Source organism: Momordica charantia, assembly GCF_013281855.1.
Source record: "Momordica charantia cultivar OHB3-1 chromosome 1 unlocalized genomic scaffold, Mcharantia_2.0 BLBB01000001.1, whole genome shotgun sequence".
NCBI lineage: Eukaryota > Viridiplantae > Streptophyta > Magnoliopsida > Cucurbitales > Cucurbitaceae > Momordica > Momordica charantia.
The window spans coordinates 18,952,782-18,973,357 of NW_028275157.1; the positions used below are offsets into that span (position 1 = coordinate 18,952,782).

The following is a 20,576-nucleotide window of genomic DNA, read 5'->3' on the forward strand; positions in this document are numbered from 1 at the left end:
AAATATTTTTTTAGAAAAATAGTAATTTGTTGTCCACCTAAACTTAACTCACTAATTAAGAGATCTATCTCCGAAAGGTTGTATGTTCGAACTCGTCGACATCCTACCTATCTAAAAAAGGAAAATAGAATGTGTGTTTGAAAAAAGAATTAGATAAGAAGTCTGACTATATCACCAAAATTTCAATAAATCTAAAACTCACCAATCAAGAGATGAGCCATCTTTATCATTAGGCTCGATATATACCACCTCCCTACGATGGCTTGTTTTCTATTAATTTTAGATTTTTAGGAGTGGAACATAGGAATAATTTTTATACCAAAATAGAAATACTAAAGCAATGTATATATAGAAATGAACCAAATATTGTCCACCACTTCAGAAATTAAAAGTTCATATTTAAATAAAAATATAAATAATGGTTTTGTAGAGTTATAAATAATAATGTTGAAACCTAATGTATTATAGTGAGTTAAGAGTAATACATTTACAAGGGAAAGACAGTTGAGAACTATATTAGTAAATATATTTTGCTTAGTCTAATTTTTTTTTAATAAAAAAAGCACTTCATCAATTTGAAAATTGTCACTAGGACATGAAAATAGTACATTTCCTGTTGAGAAAGGAAAAAAATCATCGAAAGGAAAAGATCAAGCCAAAAAGGAGTATTTGCTTAGTCTAATTAATGTTATCCTATTTTACATTCCTAAGTATATTTTCTTACAGCAAAGTCTGTTTCCTAATTTAGTTCATATCCCATAAAAATATCAGGCAACACTCATTCCCTAGAAAGGGATATTGGGCCATCAATCTTTCATGCTTATTGTTCTCTTGATAGCTAAATTTAATAAGAGCCAGTTAATTTAACAAATTAAAAAAAAAAACATTGCTAATTTTATTTGTGGCCTGATTAGAAATAAATCCTAACCCTGTGACTATTAGAGATATGGTATATATATGGTAGGTGAAAATTTTATATTCATAGGCTAAAGGATCCTTGTATTATAATAATCCAACATCGTATATATATTTTATTCTTAATTAAAAACACGTACATGTTTTCAGAAAATAAATAATCATACATATTCTCAACTTATTATAAGGAGTAGCAAGCTAGTGTATAGCATTCAGACATATGAAACATAAATATACAATTCTTTTGCATTTATTCCAAGTTCTTAAGGGTTTTGTGTTAGGCCATAGAATTAATATTCGAGATAAATTAAATATGCGATCCAGAATAGATTATATATTACAGCCTAAATTAAGCTTGGATTCATTTTTGGTTCTGACAAATCATTCACTCTCGACGAGAAAAAAAGGTAGAAATAATATTGCTTGGATCATAATCCACGCAAGAAGGAATTTGTGTTGTGGAATTGATCCGATCCTCAAAATTATTCAATTCCAAAACTTTTTTTTTCTTTTTTCCTTTATCCTTCTTACGCTATGTGTCGTCTCCAACCCAACCACAAGATAACCCCGATTCAATTCATGATAATCGTATTTCAAATTATTATATAAATTAAGCCAACAACAAAATTAATTAACAAAAGAAATACATACCATCCCAATTAGCTAGATTCATCTTAATTAAGACCATCTTGCATCGATCTCAGCCGTACGTTTCTGACCCTAATTTCTTCCTGTTTTCCTTCTTCTTCTTGTTTTTCTTGCTTAGTTACCGCTACTGCCTGGCTCCTTCCTGTCTGCCATATTTGCGTTTTCCTCTGCTTCAACATTCTTCACATTGCACTCTTTTTTTCACCCTTTTCATAAATTTACCCAACTGGGTGTACCTCCTCTATAATTTACAAATTGACTGCAATAATCCCCCAATCATTAAGAAACTTCCCCGATTGAAGATATACATAGATCATAAAATTAACAAGAAAGAGAGAAAGAGAGAGTTTTTTTTTCACCCAATCGATCATGATCCTCATAAATTAGCTGATCCGGGCCACACCCACGTCGAAGCTGATTATCGATCCTGGCCATCAAAATTTTCATGTCTCCATAAAGGAGGAAATTGAAAGTCTGATATATAGAGGGAGAGCAAGAGAAAGAGGGAGAGGAAACGGAAGAGAGGTTAATAAGAGGGGATATATATAATAATAATAAATAGAATAGAATAGAATAGAATATAAAAGTCACAAACTCACTCTCTCTATCTCTATCTCTCACTTTCTTCAACGCGTTAATCGATACTAATCAGTCGATTTCTTTGAAAATCTACATGAGATGGGATGGAGATCACATGGATTCCATTCCACATGCAATTTCTTCTTTTTTTTATAGGCCGACTAAAGTTTCGTGTGAATTTGGAAACAGGCCTGGTTTTGGGGTTTCCAAATATGCCAGCTCAAATATGCAGACTCACACAATTCAATAACCAAATAAAAAAACAAACGAGATTTAAAAAAAAAAAAAAATTTGATTTTGCGTATGGAAAGAGAAAAGGGCATGCTCTTTTTCTTTGTTGTTTTTTACATATCACAAAAGGAAACATATATACAAATATTGTGCAAAGAAGATAGCTTAAGGCTTACGATGTTTAGAATGTCTTTTTTATATTTTTAATAATTATTTGGGAAGTCTAGTGTGGTCGGATAAGATAATGTTGTTGAAGTATGCTTCCAGTTTCACACGACTATATAAATATAAATATAATTTGTTTTGGATTTGATTACTTATACCATAGTGGGAATGAAAGAGGAGATCTCATCTTAGGATGTGGATTAAAAGATAAAATAAAAATGAAACAGTGAGAGAGTGAAGGGAGGCAAAAGATGGTGCCTTTGGCTGAAACGTCCATGATGATTCTTTCGTTGTCCCAACTCAACTCCCAACGTTCAAACAAACCAACCCCCTTCTAGAAACACTCAACTAGGAACACCGACAATTTTATTTTATTATTATCTTTTTAATTGTTTTAGAGGACATAAAAAGTTTCATATCTTTTCAAGTTAAAAAGAGACCTTCCTCAATATCTGTCGTATTACATATATTTTTAGATTTAAATACTATTTTAGACGAGGTACTTTCAAAACATTCATTCTAGTTCTTCTATGGGTAAACGATGACTATTTTGATCCTTATTGGTAGAATTTTAATACAAATTTATGACTATATTTCAAGAAATTTAATAGGTAAAGTATCACGTTAGAATTGTGATGGAAAGAAATAAGAAAAATAAAAATAATTGGACTGGAATAGTCATTTTTAATACCAGAGGATGTTTAGATTTGATTTTTTTTTAAAGTATAATCTATTTAACTTTCAAAATAGTCTGGGCTTATCGACTGGGGCAGCCCAACAATGTTATCATTATCGGGCCCGTTGGGTTGATCCAGTGGCCCATGGGAAAGAAACTGTGATCCACATTGACGTTTGACCCGAACCAGGCGTGGTTCGGGTTCAGGAGCGAGATGGTTTCATATCATCCACAAAGGCCGCAAATCGATGGGAGAGGGCGGGGGTGGGGTCCACCATGACACGTGTTGACAATTCGAGTAAGATAAGATTGGTCTTCCTTCACATTTCCCAACCATTTGTTATTGTATTATATAATTTTACCCACTGACTTCTCTTTTCAACGCCAAGTTTCGAAAGGTTTCTGATTTTGAAGCGGTGGGTTTGTTCTCTGTTCGTGGAAATTAATCATGCAGCCGATTCCGGATGTTAATCAGCGCATTGCTCGAATCTCTGCGCATCTTCATCCTCCCAAGCCCCAGGTTCTTACTCTTCCTTTTGGTGTATTTTCTTCGAGTTACTGCTAAATTGGAAGGATCATATTGGGGAGTGTGAGGATTTAGTTGTAGATCAAGTGATCGTAGTTGTTCGTTATGTTCGAATAATTAGGTTTTTGTCGATTATTTATTTCAATTTTGGTTGTGTTGGTTATGATCTTCGTTCTGAATAGATGGAGGAGAGCTCAAGTTTGAGGCGGGCGAATTGCAGGGCGAAAGGCGGATCTCCTGGGTTCAAAGTCGCGATACTTGGAGCCGCCGGTGGCATTGGCCAGCCCCTTGCGATGTTGATGAAGATAAATCCTCTGGTGTCTGTTCTACATCTTTATGACGTCGTTAATGCCCCTGGCGTCACCGCTGATATTAGCCATATGGACACTGGTGCTGTGGTGCGTTTGTTATTTCTATTCTATTGGTTTGTCTTTCGTACAATTTTAAATTAGAATGTATTTGTGGGATGTGAGTTTTGATTAACTGTCTTTTATTCCCATTCGAGATAACGAATTTGTTTTGCTTGAGTGGCTTTGCAAATTTGAAAACCCGAAGCGAATAGCAATATAGCATATTGATGGTATTTCTGAAAATTTAGGTTCGTGGATTCTTGGGGCAGCAGCAGCTGGAGGCTGCGCTTACAGGCATGGATCTTGTTATAATCCCTGCAGGCGTTCCGCGAAAACCAGGAATGACAAGGGATGACCTATTCAAAATAAATGCTGGAATTGTCAAGACTCTCTGCGAAGGGATTGCAAAGTGTTGTCCCAAAGCTATTGTTAACCTAATCAGTAACCCAGTGAACTCCACTGTGCCCATTGCAGCTGAAGTTTTCAAGAAGGCTGGAACTTTTGATCCAAAGAGACTTCTGGGAGTTACTATGCTCGATGTCGTTCGAGCCAATACCTTTGTGGTATGCACTAGACGACTAATCTTGTTTCTTTTTAATAAGTTAATGTTGTGTACATTTGAAAGTTAGATTGTTGCAACGAAGGATGAAGATCTCACGGGATAAACAAGAAACAGAAAATCCATGGTAACCATGGCATTCCTGGTGGCATTTCTTTGACTAATTAACAGTACAATAAGAATGGAGATGTGATCACTTTTGGCTTTCTTGTGACTTGTATTCAGACCACCACCTTATTTTATTATTATTATTATTATTATTATTTTTTCTTTTATTATTTTATTATTTTATATCTGGAGTAACTTGTGCCATCTCTTCATGTGCTTCTGTCTTTTTCAGGCTGAAGTATTGGGTCTTGATCCTCGGGATGTGGATGTTCCAGTCGTTGGCGGTCATGCGGGTGTAACGATTTTACCCCTTCTGTCTCAGGTTTGTAAGGACAATTTCAAATTTGGTTGAATTACACACAATGTCTCTAATTTGCGTGTGAAGTTTTTATTTTGTTGTTTATGTTAGGTCAAGCCTCCAAGTTCTTTCACACAAGAAGAGATTAATTACCTAACTGATAGGATTCAAAATGGTGGAACAGAAGTTGTTGAGGTAAGAATTCATTAGCTCGATATATTGAATATTTGCTGTGTAAAGTCTGTAATTATGAACGCATTTTATCAGAAAACTCTGGTAGCAAAAACTTTGCCAGTTTCCAATAGATAGAGATGTACCAGTGTATGTGCTTGTTTGGGTACCCCTGCCACATTAATTATCAGTACATGACATCAAACATTACGATGAATTGATAAATGGTGAAGCTAAGAACAGGTATATGGGTTTAGATTAAGCATCTGACTCGTGTAGAATCAGATTTGTACTTGTCCATTAAATGGTTAGATGATGCTACATAGAGCTCTAATTATTTAACTTTTGTGAAGCTTTTGATATGTAGATAGTTTGTTGCACCGAGACGCAAATTAGATTTTGATATTTGTTGATCCGCGTTGCTGTATTCTTATCAAAATTATTACAATAGCTTCCTAAAACCAATCTTGTTATCTGCAGGCCAAAGCGGGAGCTGGTTCAGCAACTCTCTCAATGGTTGGTTGTTTTTTACCCCTTGTCATCACCTAATGATTAAAATTGTTTCACTTCTATGAATAAAAAAATAGCAAAAGAACTAAGAAAAGTGACCAGAAATGCTATTTTGACTATAGTGTGTGGTAAAAATGTCCAGGCATATGCTGCCGTTAAGTTTGCCGATGCATGCCTCAGGGGCTTAAGAGGAGATGCTGGCATCGTTGAATGTGCTTTTGTGTTTTCAGAGGTATGCATCCTTCATCCAAGTTATCATTCTCTTTTCCATTTCAGTAGTTTGAATAATGCTCATCTCTCACACGATTGCCTGGTACAGGTGACTGAACTTCCGTTCTTTGCATCGAAAGTTCGACTGGGTCGCACTGGCGTTGAAGAAGTATACTCCCTTGGTCCGCTGAACGAGTACGAGAGGTATGTGATTACCAGTTATGAAAGTTTAACATAAGAATCAGATTTAACCACTCATTTAGATTATGATTGAAACGTCAGTCTAGGCTAGCATGAGAACAATGAGTTTCAAAGAGTTGGGATATTGATTGACAGGATTGGATTGGAGAAAGCAAAGAAAGAGTTGGCAGGAAGCATTGAGAAGGGAGTCTCCTTCATCAGAAGCTGAAGAGATTCCAATTACTACAGTTTTAAATTTCTATTTCATCTCTTATAGATTATTTATACTACGTCTTCCTGGTGATTGGAGTTGATCGAAATGAAACCACACTAGGTAAAACTTTTATACTAATAAAACAATCTGATGGTGATATTTTCAACCTGTCAGTTTTTTTTTTAATATTATTATTTTATTTTTAATGGTGTGGCTATAAAGTCGAAAATACTTTTTGAAAATTCTATAAATATTCGAAAGTACCTAAAGATTTTTGTAATACTTTCTTGAAACATCATTCCAAATCAATTGTATTATGAGTAGCTACTAATAAAATTAAAAAGAAAATCTCAGTTTTTTTTTTTTTTCAAATTTAAATGATGAGGGATGTTGAAATTATTGGCAAGAAAGAGCAGAGGCAGTTGTTCCTATTTGCAATCATGGCATGCCTCGTAATGCTTTTGCCCATGACTTTTACCTAATTATCAAAGCTGACACTTCCAGGACATAAAGGATCGTCTTTAAGTTCACTTTTGCTTTGGAAATTAACATTAGAAGACAAAGTGGTGCTTCAGTAATCAACAATTTAGAGGCTTCCTCTTTAAATTGATATGATACTTGGAGGCCCATTTAGTGGAATACCGATAATAATACCATGGCAAATTGATGATTGATTTTAAAGTTATATGAGATGATTGATAATATAACTGTTTTAAACCTTTTTTTTTTTTAAAATACAGTTGAATTCATGACTAAATTTTGAATTAAAAATAAATTTCAGAACCGCTTCATTTATGGATTTTTTTAATATTCCTAAAAATAAAAAATAATTATTAAAAGTATTACAAACTTTACGGATGAGAAAAAAATGAACCAACTAAAATAGATACAGAATCAACTTATTATAACGTGAAAATGCACACGTCTGTCCTTAACATTCATATGAGCCGAAAGAGCATGAAATAGAGATGGTATTTATTTGGTTATGTCGTGGGAGAATGTCGCGATTTTGCATAGTACATTCAGCAGTAACAGCAGATGATAGCCCATCTGCCCCCAACCTGAACCCCAAAAGAGAGACACAACAACATGCAAGTACATAACTTGAGACTCCTAATACAAATCATGGCCATATACATCAGAGTTCAGAGGCCAAGCAGATGGGGAAGATATGGCATATGGCTGCTGTGAAGTGAAGTGATAATGCACACTCTGAAACCAGTAACTTCTGGTGTTCACTGTTCAAAGACTGATATAATTTAAGTATCTCTTTCCTGGTTTGAGAATGATTGCTGCTGATGCTCCGTAAGGATTCGAACGACTTCCAGCATCGTGGGACGCTTTGCAGCCTCTTCTTCAGTGCACAGTATGGCAACATTGAGTACGTGCATCACTTCTTCGAGAGGGACGGAGGAGAGTCTTTGGTCGACAATTTTGTGTATTCCTTCCTTCTCTGAGTCTCTCATTTTTCTAACCCATTGAACTATGTCGATTCCATTGTTAAGTACTCCGATTGCTTTCCTACCGCTAACTAGCTCCAAGAGGACAACTCCAAAGCTATAGACATCCCACTTCTCGTCCGCGTTCTGCTTGTGGACATGCTCTGCAAGAAAAGTAAAATCAGCCCTTGATCACATTATTGAAAGATAAGTGCAAACTTGAAGCTCTTCAAGTGATGCAGGAAATCATATGCTATGAAGACATGTCTGCTTCTAAATGAGTACGAATAAGCTCAAGTTACTGTCATACCTGGTGCAGTACATATGGATGAATCAAGAGCTAACCTATCCGATGAGCCTGAAACTTGTAAGAACTTCACAAGCCCGGAATTGGCAAGCTGAGCATCAAAATTGGTATCTAGCATAATGTTGTTCGACTTCACGTCTCGATGAACAATTGGCGGCGAGCAGTGGTGGTGAAGATAGCAAAGTCCTTCCGCAGTCTCCTTGGCTATCTTGTACCTTGTATCCCAGAGTAAGTGACCTCCTTTATTGCCATGGAGAACTTCATAGAGGCTCCCGTTAGGCATGTACTCATAGACCAAAAGATTCGTTTCATGGTTAGAACAGACACCCAATAATCTAAGGATGTGACGGTGTCGAATCCTCCCAAGAGCTTGTATCTCGGCGTCGAACCCATGACCATCAGAACTCCCACTGCTCATCTTAAGAATAGGAAGTCTTTTCACGGTGACTTGATCACCATTTAGCATCACTCCTTTATATACAGTACCATAACCTCCTATTGCAATAACATTTTCCTCCTTAAGGCAGTTTAAGACCTCGTTTACTGAGAAATCCAACCGTTGGAAGGCTGTTAGTTTCCATCCTCGAAACTCCCTCGCTGCGCTCTTTAACGATCGAACTTTGAAGATTACAACAACTGTCACTGCAATAAAGCACAAAAACAATCCAACACCTAGTAGGAGCTTGAGCGAAGCAGAGTTCTTATGGTTGCTAGCGGCAACACCATCTTTGCAAGTCCCCAAATATGGGCCACAGAGATAAGGGTTGCCTAGAAATGATGTGTAGTTGAAGTAACCAAATTGCCCATTTCCCATAACCAAACCAGAGAGATTGTTATATGAAAAGTCCACAGAGGTTAAGCTCTGCATATTAACCATTGAAGCAGGAATGGACCCAACTAAATGGTTTCTTGAGAGATTCAAATAGGTCAATAATTTCATGTTGGTAATATTGTTCGGAATTTCACCGGAAAGCTCATTTCCACTGAGATCAAGGAAGATCAAGTGATTGCATCCACTTATCTGCGGCACAATTGGACCAGAGAGTTTATTCTGGCTGAAATCTATCCGAGATAGTTGCTGTAATCTCCCAATCTCGGAAGGAATCTGGCCGGAAAACTTATTCCGGTCAAGAAGTAGCTTCTGGACGGCCAAAAAGCTGCCGACAGAGGGTGGCAACGATCCAGAGAGCTTATTGTTCGATAAACTAATCTGAAGAAGATTTACTGAGATCGAACTGGTCATGGGAAATTCTCCGGAGAGAAAATTGTCGTGCAAATCAACCTGAGAGAGATTTGGCAAACCCAAGAGCCGTTTTGGAATTGATCCATTGAGAGCGTTGCCCCATAGAAGTATACGCCTTAGTGAAATGCAATTTCCCAACGACTCTGGGATCGAGCCAGACAAGGAATTGCCCATGGCGATGAAGATTTCAAGCCGATTCCCATGGCAAATTTCAGGAGGAATCGTACCAGTCAATTGGTTAAAAGCAAGATCAACAGTCCGAAGCATTCCGCCCTTCCCCAAATTCTGAGGGACGGACTCTGTAAAATTGTTACTCCACAACTGCAATGTCTCCAGCTCCGGCAGGTCGCCGATGAATCCCGGAATCGCTCCGGAGAGCTTGTTCTGGAAAAGGTTCAATAGCTTCAAGCTCTTGAACTCCGCGAAAGAGGCGGGTATTTCCCCAACAAGCATATTGCACGATAAATCCACAGAGGTCAGGCTCTTCAATCCCCCTAGCTCCGGCAGTGGCCCGGAAAGTGCGTTTAGTTGAAGGTATAGAATATTGAGCTTCTGCAGCTTTCCGAGCTCCGATGGCAACTTTCCGGTGAGCCCACAGCTCGCGGCATCTAACCGAGTTAACTCCGATAAGTTCCCAATCTGGGCGGGTAATCCACCAACGAAGGAGTTGTAGTAACCAATGTAGAGTTGCCGAAGCTTGGTCAGGTTTCCGATCGCCGGCGGAATCGGACCTTCAAGTTCATTGCCGTGAATCGCCAAAAACTCCAAGAACTGCAACCGTCCGAGCTCCGAAGGGACCCGACCGGTGAAGAGATTTCCCCCGAGTTGGAGATGGCGGAGGTTGGGCATTTCGGTAACCACCTTGGGGAAGTCGCCGGTCATGTTGTTGTTATAAACATCAAGAACCGTTAGGTTTTTGAGGTTCCAGAACTCGCGAGGAATCGACCCATTAAGGAGGTTGCCAGAGAGATTGAGATGCCGGAGAGTAGAAATGGACGCAATCTCCGGGGGGATTCCGCCGGAAAACTTGTTGAAGGCGAAGGAAACATTGGTCAGAAAAGGAAGAGCGGCGAGGTCAGGGGAAAGAGTGCCGGAGAGGTTAAGGGAAGAGAGGTCGAGGGCGATGACGTGGCGGCGGTCGTCGCAGGTGACTCCGGGCCAGGTACAGTGGCCGGCGCCGGCGTTCCAGAAGGAGATGCCGGAAATGGAGGTTTTGAGGGAGAGGAGGGCCTGGTATTCGGATACGAGAGCAGAGAAGGAAGGGCAAAAGTGAAGCTGTAGTTGCAGAAGGAGAAGGAGGAGCCGCAGCATCTTTTTGCATATAAAAATTGGAACTTCAATTTGAATTTCTTTCTTTTGTATTCTGTTTTGTTTCACACACAAAGGAGAGCTTGGATTAAGAACTTCACCTTAGTGTTTATTATTTATAATACCAAATCAATTAAAGTGGATTTGGACTTCAAATAAAGTAAATATATGACATTTATTAATGCGAATTAATAAGTTGTGAATTTAAGTATAGCTTCAAAGTACTTGCACTTTGAGTGGGACTTGACCTCTCTTTCATCGTTTATTCTAGCTTTTTAAGATACTTACTTGATTGGAAAAGTTTTCAAAATTACTCTCTCAGCGAGAATATATTGTCTTTCCATGTATGGAGAAGAGAGGGTAAAAAAGGTCATGAGTTCGAATTTCATTCCACATTTTATACTAAAAGAAAGAGTGAGTAACTTTGAACTTTGGGCTCTTTTTTTTTTTTTAATTCTATGTTAGGTGTCAGATCATTTAAGACCCGTTTGGTTGGAAACTTGGATTCTTTTTTTGTTTTCAGATTCACTCAGTAGAATTTTTGAGATTCGCTTTTAAAAATTGTTTTCGAATTCTGTGATCCAAACAATAGAAATTAAGATAAAAACTTTGATAAAATATATTACTTCATATTATAAATTCATTTTATGCTTGTTAAAATTGAAACATGTAAAATATAATGTATTCTAAATTATATAACTTTGTAAAATATACAAAATTCAAAAAAAAAAGTTAATAAATTAATTAATATAAATTTAGATTAAACTAAAATTTAGTTTGTAACTACCTCTGGTTTATAAATATATTACTAAATAAACATTGAACAATTTTTTAAATTGAGATTCAATTGTCAAATTTGCTACCCAAAGAAAATTTATGTTTTATGATTACCAACCAAACGCACCTTAGTGTCTCATTAATTTTATTACTCTAAAAATTTATTATTATTATTTTTTAGTATGATAAATATGGGGTGTGGATTGAACTTTCCATCTCTAGAAAAGGACAAGATGTGAGCTATGCTTACGTGAGCCTCAAAATTCATTATCGATCATTAGTTTAAATAGGTTTGGAGCCATAAAACATTATATTAATATTATTTTAAAATGTGTGAGGACAAAGTTACCTAATCAAACAAAAATCTCAGAAGAAAGTAAAATATTATGGTTTAATTTAAAATCCAACTTGAAGAAAGGCATAAGAGGATCGTTTTTTCTTTTCTCAATATTACGATTATTTTTCTAACTACTTATATAAGCCTTCATACGCCAAAATGAGTTGGAGAAATATATTTTATACCATTTAAGTTACGTGGAGCTTCAAGATGAAGTTATATATATTGGAAGGAAAAAAAAAGAGTTATATTAAATGAACTTAACTTCTGTCCTTTGATATATGGAATACATTCAACTTAACATCTTAAGATAACCATTTTTGCAAGAAAAAGCAACTAATAAGATAGCATGCTTGTTAATTAAAACTTTACTGCTTGAAAAATTCCAAAAATTGAAAGCAAATTCTCACGTTTATTATTACATTACTTTGGCTGCCTTTCCTTGATTGGAGGCTGCTTTTGACTTTGGTTAGCCTGGATGCTTAAGAATCACATCTCATTCTTCATTAATGCACACTTAAACTTTATAAATTCTATGTTCCAGGAAAAAAAAATATACATAAATTCTATAACCATGCATAAAAAAGAGACTAAGAATACCACTTGATAATGATTCTAGTTTTAGTTTTCTATTTATAAAATCCAACTTTTTTTTTAATAACTTTTTATATTGTAATGTATTTTAAAAAATTCGTTTTAATGTAATGGATTTTCTTATATTGTCTCATCAATTTATCAAGTTTAAACTCCAAATATATAAGGAATCTGGCATTTACATACATTTGGATGTGAAAAGGAAAAAAAAAAAATTACACTTCTAGAATCCTCAGCTCCGTTGACTGCTGCTTTGACTTTAGGCTCCCCACTCCTTCCTATAATTTTGTTGCATTATTTTGGGCCATCACTTCTCGTTGTCTGTTTCCTCCTACCTTATCTCTCAATGACAGTGGAAGATTTAGTTTGATTTTATTTCATTTTTTTATTTTTTACTTTTTATTTTTCTACTTGTTTTTAACCATTTCAAAGCCTTGATTAATTTTTTTAATCATATTACTTCAAATGCGTAAAATTCTTTTGAAAAATTGAGTCCTAGCTAGATATAATTACGCTTCCATCATCTCGAACATTATTACTAAATTTAGCATATTTAATACCTCATTGCTTAAACAAATTTTTAAAAGTAAATGAGAAATGTTAGAAATGGTTAAAAAAGCGAGAAGGAGATAAAAATTTGAAAAGGAAAATATTAGAAAGAAATAATTAGAAAAATTAAGTACAGAAAGAATTGAATTTGAATTTTTAAACATGTTTTTTAATGATAAGTAAATTAAAAAAATAGAGGTAATTATATTTCTAGCCTACCTTATTAACTCATACAATAACGTATCTATTGTGAACCGTAATACTAAAAAAAAAAAAAAAAAGTAGAATGTTTAATTTTAATTTTTGACAATTTATTTTAGTCTATGATTTAACAGGAATTAAAATATGATTTAAATCAAAACTCCAAAGAAAAGGCCTGGAAATGTGAATATTAAAATAATTATCATCTCATTGGTTATCGGTAATCCGTTGTCGTCCAGCGGTTAGGATATCTGGCTTTCACCCAGGAGACCCGGGTTCGATTCCCGGCAACGGAAATTTTTATTTATATGGGCTTTTATTTTTGCTGTTTCCTATTGTAAAGAGTGGGCCTATTCTGAAGTAGTAGTTTGTTTTCATTTAAAGAAACATTATCCAAGCCCAAGTTATGTTGTCCAATTCAATGGGCCCCATTTATTTTCTATTGGGCTTTTGCCTTTCCGTGAGGTTCAATGCCCGATATTTGGTTGGATCAACTATTGGGCCATCAAATTAGGCCCACTTGCAATTTTTTCCTTGTATACAGTGGTATGATGTTAGGAAAAAAAAAAAAAAACAGAAGCCATTTGTGAAATATAGTTTGTAACATGGGTACCATTTTGAATCGGCATATTTTCTTATAAAACTATATTTGATTCAGTGACCCAAAATTTAAGTTAAAGAGTTAAAAAAAGTTGAATTAGATCCTGTTACTTGTTACGCATAATTAAATGCTTTTTCTTTTCCGAGTACAACAAATTTGAAGTATGGGAGCTTGAACCCTCAACCTTAAAGAAAGGAGTAGATGTCAAATTATTGATTAGCTATGCACATATTTGCTGCGTATAGAATTAACTATAGTACAGTTTGTACTTAAAAAAATAAATTGTTAATACAGTTTAGGGGTGGCATATGAATATAGTCAATAGTAAAAATATCTGCCATTTTTCTTGAGGCGGTACCTATTTTTGTTTCAGTAAATCTAAAGAGAAAAACCATTAGTACACATAATAACTATCATTTCAACCTTTTTCTTTTAATAAAAATATAAAAAGATGGAGAATTTAAATTTATGATTGATACTATAAAGTGTAAAGTAACTATATCTCGTGTCAATTGACCTACTATTAAATGCAAGACGCATAACGTGTTAGCAAAGGAAATAGTGGGATGGACATTTCTTATTGGTAGGTGGAAAAATAAATTATTAAATATTATTTTGTTCCATATATTTGGAAATATTCTTTTTTTTTTTTAATCTACTTTCAATTTTGGTTCATTTTAATCTCTATACTCTCAAAAAGTCGATTTTGGTCTGTATTTTTTAACAATATAGTTTCTTTTTACAAAATTTAACACAGATTTTATCTACTATCTAAACTCTTGAATCCAAATTTATTGCTACATTTAAACTAATTTAGTGAGTGAAGTGTCATGTTAAAATTAAGATCGAAAGAAATAAAAACAAATGAAAATGAAGAGATAAAATATATTCACGAACGTTTTAAAAGTACAAGGACTAAAATAATTAAAAATAACAATAACAATAAAATGTAATGTAATGTAATTAACTTTATGACTATCTTAGTGCAAAATGTCCTTTATGAATACTTCCAAACCCTAAGTTTGAGAGAGAGGACTCAAAAAGCCAAAAAAGAAAAAAGTTTTTAGAAATGATGAGCATAATTAAAGCAAAATGGTTAATGTTTGTTCCTATTTCCAATCATGTCTGAGGACCATCTTAAGCCCCCATTCCTCCATCAAATTTAATCATCATGCTGTCACTCATCCCTTCATTACCATACACACATGCACATATTATTAATTATTCCTCTCTTTTCTTTTTTGGGGATCAATTATTTATTTTTTTCCTCACCTTATGATTAAGACCAAGTGGGCTCCAATCGTTACATTTTTCATCATGGGTGTTCGTAAATTTCTTTATAATATATGTTATGGTATTCATTCACATAAAACTTTATTGCTTTATTAATTTAATTTGCTATGTCAATGTTGATATGTTATAAAGTCTAATTTAGAGGAAAGGGTGCTTTCAATTATCTTTTACTTTTTTTCAAAGGAGGAAGCATCAAAGGAAGACCCACTCCTCTCTTCCATTTCCCTTTTTCCATCTCTCAAATGTCTCCATCCTACTTTTCATAAATTCTCTCTCTTCTTTTCACTTGGTTGTGAAAAAAAAAAAACGAAATTGTCTTTAATTTCAAATATTTTGAACTTCCAAACCTAATTCTTTAGAAATTTTCACTTGATCTTCTCTTATGTTTACTTGCTTTCATTGTCATTAAATTGTTGCATGAAACATGCCTTTTTGCAATTTTTTGGGGTCTAATTTTGAGATGAGAATAATTTTAAAGCAACAAAAATAGTGATATAAAAAAATTAGCATATTTTTTCAATCTTATCATTCTCTTAATCGTGATTAAAGTAGCATATTACGAGCTTAGAAAAAAATTGATTAGAAGTACAGTGAATTAAACTAATAACTCTAATAATTAAAAATCGTGCAAATGATCATTTATTATAATTATTATATGTATGCTAATCTCAATAGAGAAATAAATATGCATTAACTCTAGTCTAGTTTAAATAGTGATTTGTTTTTTTTTTTAAAAATTATAAATAGTGATTTTATTTTTAGTTTTATAAATTTGGTTTGGTTAAGTAAATGTTTATCACCTTTTTAAAATATGTTTGAATTTACAGTCAAATTTAAAAAATAAAATAAATCTTTCAAAACTATATTTAGGATCTAATAATTTTGTTGATTTTAAAATTTTAGCTTATTTACTGTCTAATTTATTGCTTTTCTAGAAAAAATTATTTTTTGTAAATACTTTTGAAATCCTACCTAAATTCAAAGAAATAAGATATTTCTAAAAACTACTATTTATGAAATTTGGATATGATTTTAATATATTTCTAAAAAGTAGGTTGGAAAACAAAGTAGTATGAAAAGTAAAACCAATATTAAACAAGATTAACGTTTAAACTTTGAATTGGATTTTAAAACTATTTTCTAAGAGTAGGTAAAATAATTTTAAAACATTATGAAAAAACAAACTTTTTATATGAAAGTAAATAACTAAAAACTAAATAATTGTCATCAAAACCACCTCAATCAATATTTAAAATTATAAATCAATCAAAGAAATTTTTATATGCAAAATGGTCTGAATTTAGTCCCTTTTGACAAAAATGTAGGTTGATCTGTCTTTCACTTTCATGTTTGATTAACATTCTCCTTTGATAATTATACGAAAACAACAAATATTTCATTTTCAAGAAAGGATATTTTTTCTGTTCATGTCTTTTACTTTGGGTCCCTTTTAGTGTCTTTGACTGAAAGGGGAAAAATAAAATTGTTTATAAAAAAGAAAAATATATATAATTGATATAATGTATGAATAGTTTAATTCGTTGGACGGGCATCCTATGACCAATAAATATTCCATAATCACACTATTTAGGAGATTTAACCATGGTTAACCTCTCTATACTAATTGGAATACTTATTTTTATTTTTAAAATTTGGGAGTGTTTACTAATAGTTTTATTTTTATTTTATAACATACTTTTATGAATGTTTTTTTCAAATTCGGGGCAAGTTTCAAAAACTAACAACCAAAAAAAAAAAAAAAAAGCAAGTAGTTCCACTTTTTTAGGAGTGAAATGGGAAAAATAATTTGTTAATAAATAAGTATAATTTTAAAAAATAGAGAATGGAAAAGAAATTATCATTGGTTTAATCTTGAAGAAAATATAACCAAATGGTTAATAATGAACCTTACCTGGGTTGCTTTATTTTTTCCTTAACATTATTTTTTGTAGTACATGGGTTGCTTTCAAATGTGATGAAGACAAAACACGCATATTTCTTGAAAAATATTTAAAATTTTAACCATTCCTTAATTGGTCGCATAAGAATCCTTCCATTTCTAAATAAACAACGATCAATTTCAAGTACTAAAAAAATCAATTTCTAATGTCATTTGCCATTTTGTGAAGAGATTGTTTCTTCAATTCAAGAACGAATAATCCTATCTTTGTCCAATTTCCTTCTAAACTCATCAATTCAACTTGCAAATTTTCCTTTCTAAAACAATATTATGTTAAATTACATTTTTAATCTGGATGTTTTTCCAAAGTTTTAAAGAGTTTGCATCTTTCAATTAAATTTACCATAATTTTCATCATGAGTTGAAACTAATAATATTGTTCGTAAACTCCACTTAAATTGAAGTTGTTTAACCATGACATTTATGTTGTAATAAAATATTACAACAATATAGTAGAAGGATTCAAATCACCAACTTTTAAGGAGTTAATTAAATAATATCAAAATTTATTGAACTATGTTTACGTGGTACATCTATTCCATTTAAAAATATTTTATTACGCTTAATTTTAACTTGATTAAGTATCAATATATCATACCTCCTTATTATAAAAAAATATCTATTTTAGCAACTTTTTAGAAACAGAGGAACAAAAAAAAAATTTTAAACTACAAACACTAAAATGATCTTAACTTTAAAAATTAAGAAACTAAAACCAACTTTTCTGGGGTGTAGAATATATTATAGGAAGATAAAACAAGATCAGATTAAACAAACATAGAAGTTGGGCCGAAAGAGGAACAGATCACGGCACCAGGTAAGAAGGTCGAAACCCGATGACCCGGGTCGTCCATAGCCGACCAGGCTTCGGTGTCGAGTGGCCGACCCTTGATTGAACATGAGGCCTATGAATAGGGATTCAACTTAGGATTAGGATTTAACTTCTATAAATAGGGAGGTAAACCAAAGTCTAAAGATACGCTACAAGTCTCTACACTATTCCGATTCTGACTTAGCATCAGAGCATGTGTGGCAAGATTCACATAAGTATTTAGTACCATTTTTTTTTACAGGTCTCATCAATCTCGTTTATTCTAGAAGATCCTACGTTAACAGAATCCAACTAAAATAATATTTAGTTAGAAATTTTATGAATGAAGTTTGTATTTTGAAGTGGGAGTCCCACAGGCAAAGGCCACAACTGAAAACCCTTTTTAGGGTTTTGGGCATTTAATGTTATGCCATTGGAAATAATGAGATGGCAACGTGACACATCGCTCCCATGTGATTTGCTTCGTATTCAACCATCACTTCATTTTCCCTTTTAGCCTAATGCGATTTTCGAGGCCCATTAAAAAAAAAAACCCACAATTTAAAAAGTAATTGCATAAAATTTTGAAGCTATTTCCTAAAATTAAAAAGGTTGGAAAATGGTATGTGCCATGTTTGGCAAAATCACAAGTAAATGAGGATAAGAAAAGCAACTCTCAAGTCTGAACTGAAGAAAGCAGAAACACAATCAAAATAAAGGCAGGGTTTTGATTTTCAACTATATTTGTAGAGTTTTTCTTTTTGTCTTAAAGTTGTTTGTCATTTTAAGGCCATTTCTTATTCGTGCAAGTTTCAAAAACAAATCAAATTGGAGAATTCATTATTTATGGTTTTGAGCCATACATTGTGGTCTCTTGTGTGTTTCCCTTCAAGTTAAGTTACCTTATTTCAACCTCAAATTATGAATTATTTTTTACTTTTTAAAGAATTATTCTTTGCTTTTGAATCACCATCTACTGTGAACAGATTTGGTATTCGGTGATCCAATTATTTTCATCCCTTTATAAAACAATAATTTATCCCTTTTCCAATAAATGAAAAATTTTAAATTAATAAAACCGTGTTTTCCGTAGTGTGTTAAGTTTGTGATATTTATCTAAATTTAAATATTATGAATTTATTTCTTTTAACAATCATTTGTCATATGTTGAGATTTGATATCTTTATTAAATATTACTTAGGTTTACATGCATGTTTAGTTATAATTTCTAACGAAAATGTGATTGACATTGATATTTTTTACTTATACTTTTAGATATATAATTACTACAAAAAGTACACTATAACTTAATTGACCCATCACTAAAGTCTTATTTACTCATTTAAATAATTTAGGTAGATTTTTATGATTTTCATGATCTTTTCCGGAAAATCAAAACATCGACATTTCTTTCGATATTGATGACATTTCAAACATGAGTTAAAATTCAACATCCCAAAAGTTTCCTAATGCTATTATAATGTTTGTCAAGTAATTTGAGTGATCAATAGTAAAAGTTCAATAAATTGATGCGTGAAAATAAATTCAATATCAAACCAGATCCCTTTATTCCTTTAAAGTGTTTTTGAGTTGCTATCAAATATCTGGGTCAATTTTCAAATTACTGGTAGATGTGAGGTTGATAATTCTCGTTCACTAATTTTCATTCTTAGAAAATAAACACAACAGTACTACAAAAGAGGCCAACTTGTTAGCCTTTGATATCGATCCTCCGCCTTTATAATGGGATAAATAGAGAAGAAAGAGTTGATATATAATATGAAAGGAGGAGATGGATGGGGAAATTTGTCATTTTGTTTGTTAAAGGATTTATTTATTTGTTTTTTTGTTTTTTTTTTTTTGGTGTACTTAGATTTGGTAAATTGCCCCCACAGAATTACCGAAATTTTGCATTGGCTTTTCCACCCCCACCATTTTCTGACACACTTTATGTACCTTTCTCGATTTCCTCTGTCGGAGAAAATAACGAAAAATTAATGTCCTCTTTTTTATTGCATACCCCCCTCCCACTTTTATATCTCCATACCACATCCACATCTCAATTATTACATCTCAAAAATTAAAATTAAAAAAAAAAAAAAAACAAAACAAAACTTACAACCCTGTTTGTTCCCAAGTTTTCAAATATTTATAATATATCTCACTCAAATTATAGGGTTTTAATATCACTTTTATCTCTTTGTATTATAATATATGATGGATCCATACTAGCATACAATTTTACAAACTTTTTCATTAGGGAAAACTTCAATTTACCTCTCTAAATTTAAGTGGGTGGCTCGTGGTTAAGTTCGTGTATTTTCACGATCCAGTTTGTGTATTTCTTTACATAATTTTTAGTATTTGTTAGTTTAATTTTGTATGATTTATTGGTTGGTCCATGAGTAATTTTTAATTTAGTTTTTGAAGGAGTATAAATCGCATTGCTTATTCAAATTCAAAATTTTAAGGGTTGAAATTATAAGTTTAAAGTCTAAATTAACCCACACAATGAACTTTACCTGTTCATTATTATATGATGTATTTAGTAAACTAAATATTTGACAGGATTGAAAATGATTCAACCAACAAAACTCGGTTTTTTAAAAATTTATGAATTATGCGCAAACTACTTTTTTTTATTATTTTTTTTGGACATGGAGTGTGAGAAAAGTAACATGAAAGAGCAGCAACTAATACAAGAACAAGACACCATAAATATTGAAAAGACTCGCAATATCTTGGTCATTTGGCATTATATACAATAACATGTGGCAATCCTCTAGTGTAGGGTCCAAATCCAGCTCAAACCTTTT

At 33.0% G+C, this 20,576-nt stretch overlaps 2 protein-coding genes, 1 long non-coding RNA gene and 1 other non-coding gene across 6 annotated transcripts; 2 read left to right on the forward strand and 2 right to left on the reverse strand.

The window, feature by feature from the left end:
- Nucleotides 1-1,491: 1,491 nt before the first annotated feature.
- On the reverse strand, nucleotides 1,492-2,461 carry LOC111005743 (uncharacterized). The gene is made up of 2 exons (XR_015788465.1): nucleotides 2,163-2,461; nucleotides 1,492-2,037 (listed from the first exon to the last, which is right to left on the reverse strand). It is a non-coding gene; the product is annotated as an uncharacterized LOC111005743 (long non-coding RNA).
- A 1,099-nt stretch (nucleotides 2,462-3,560) lies between these two features.
- On the forward strand, nucleotides 3,561-6,506 carry LOC111005763 (malate dehydrogenase, glyoxysomal). Of its 3 annotated transcripts, none has more exons than XM_088119942.1 (9): nucleotides 3,561-3,734; nucleotides 3,923-4,138; nucleotides 4,339-4,653; nucleotides 4,990-5,079; nucleotides 5,167-5,250; nucleotides 5,707-5,742; nucleotides 5,879-5,968; nucleotides 6,056-6,150; nucleotides 6,229-6,506. In XM_088119942.1, the coding sequence occupies exons 1-9, from the start codon at nucleotides 3,663-3,665 to the stop codon at nucleotides 6,236-6,238; spliced, it is 1,008 nt and encodes a 335-aa protein (XP_087976068.1). In that variant the 5' UTR covers nucleotides 3,561-3,662; the 3' UTR covers nucleotides 6,239-6,506. The 3 variants fall into 3 exon arrangements, with proteins under 3 accessions (XP_087976068.1, XP_087976069.1, XP_022133079.1); XM_088119943.1 differs by having other exon boundaries at nucleotides 6,234-6,506; XM_022277387.2 differs by having other exon boundaries at nucleotides 3,562-3,734; nucleotides 6,283-6,506.
- A 777-nt stretch (nucleotides 6,507-7,283) lies between these two features.
- Nucleotides 7,284-10,746, reverse strand: LOC111005961 (uncharacterized). Its single transcript, XM_022277681.2, has 2 exons — nucleotides 8,090-10,746; nucleotides 7,284-7,943 (listed from the first exon to the last, which is right to left on the reverse strand). The coding sequence occupies exons 1-2, from the start codon at nucleotides 10,638-10,640 to the stop codon at nucleotides 7,600-7,602; spliced, it is 2,895 nt and encodes a 964-aa protein (XP_022133373.2). The 5' UTR covers nucleotides 10,641-10,746; the 3' UTR covers nucleotides 7,284-7,599.
- A 2,573-nt stretch (nucleotides 10,747-13,319) lies between these two features.
- TRNAE-UUC (transfer RNA glutamic acid (anticodon UUC)) lies at nucleotides 13,320-13,391 on the forward strand. Its single transcript has one exon. It is a non-coding gene; the product is annotated as a tRNA-Glu (tRNA).
- The last annotated feature ends 7,185 nt before the right edge of the window (nucleotides 13,392-20,576 follow it).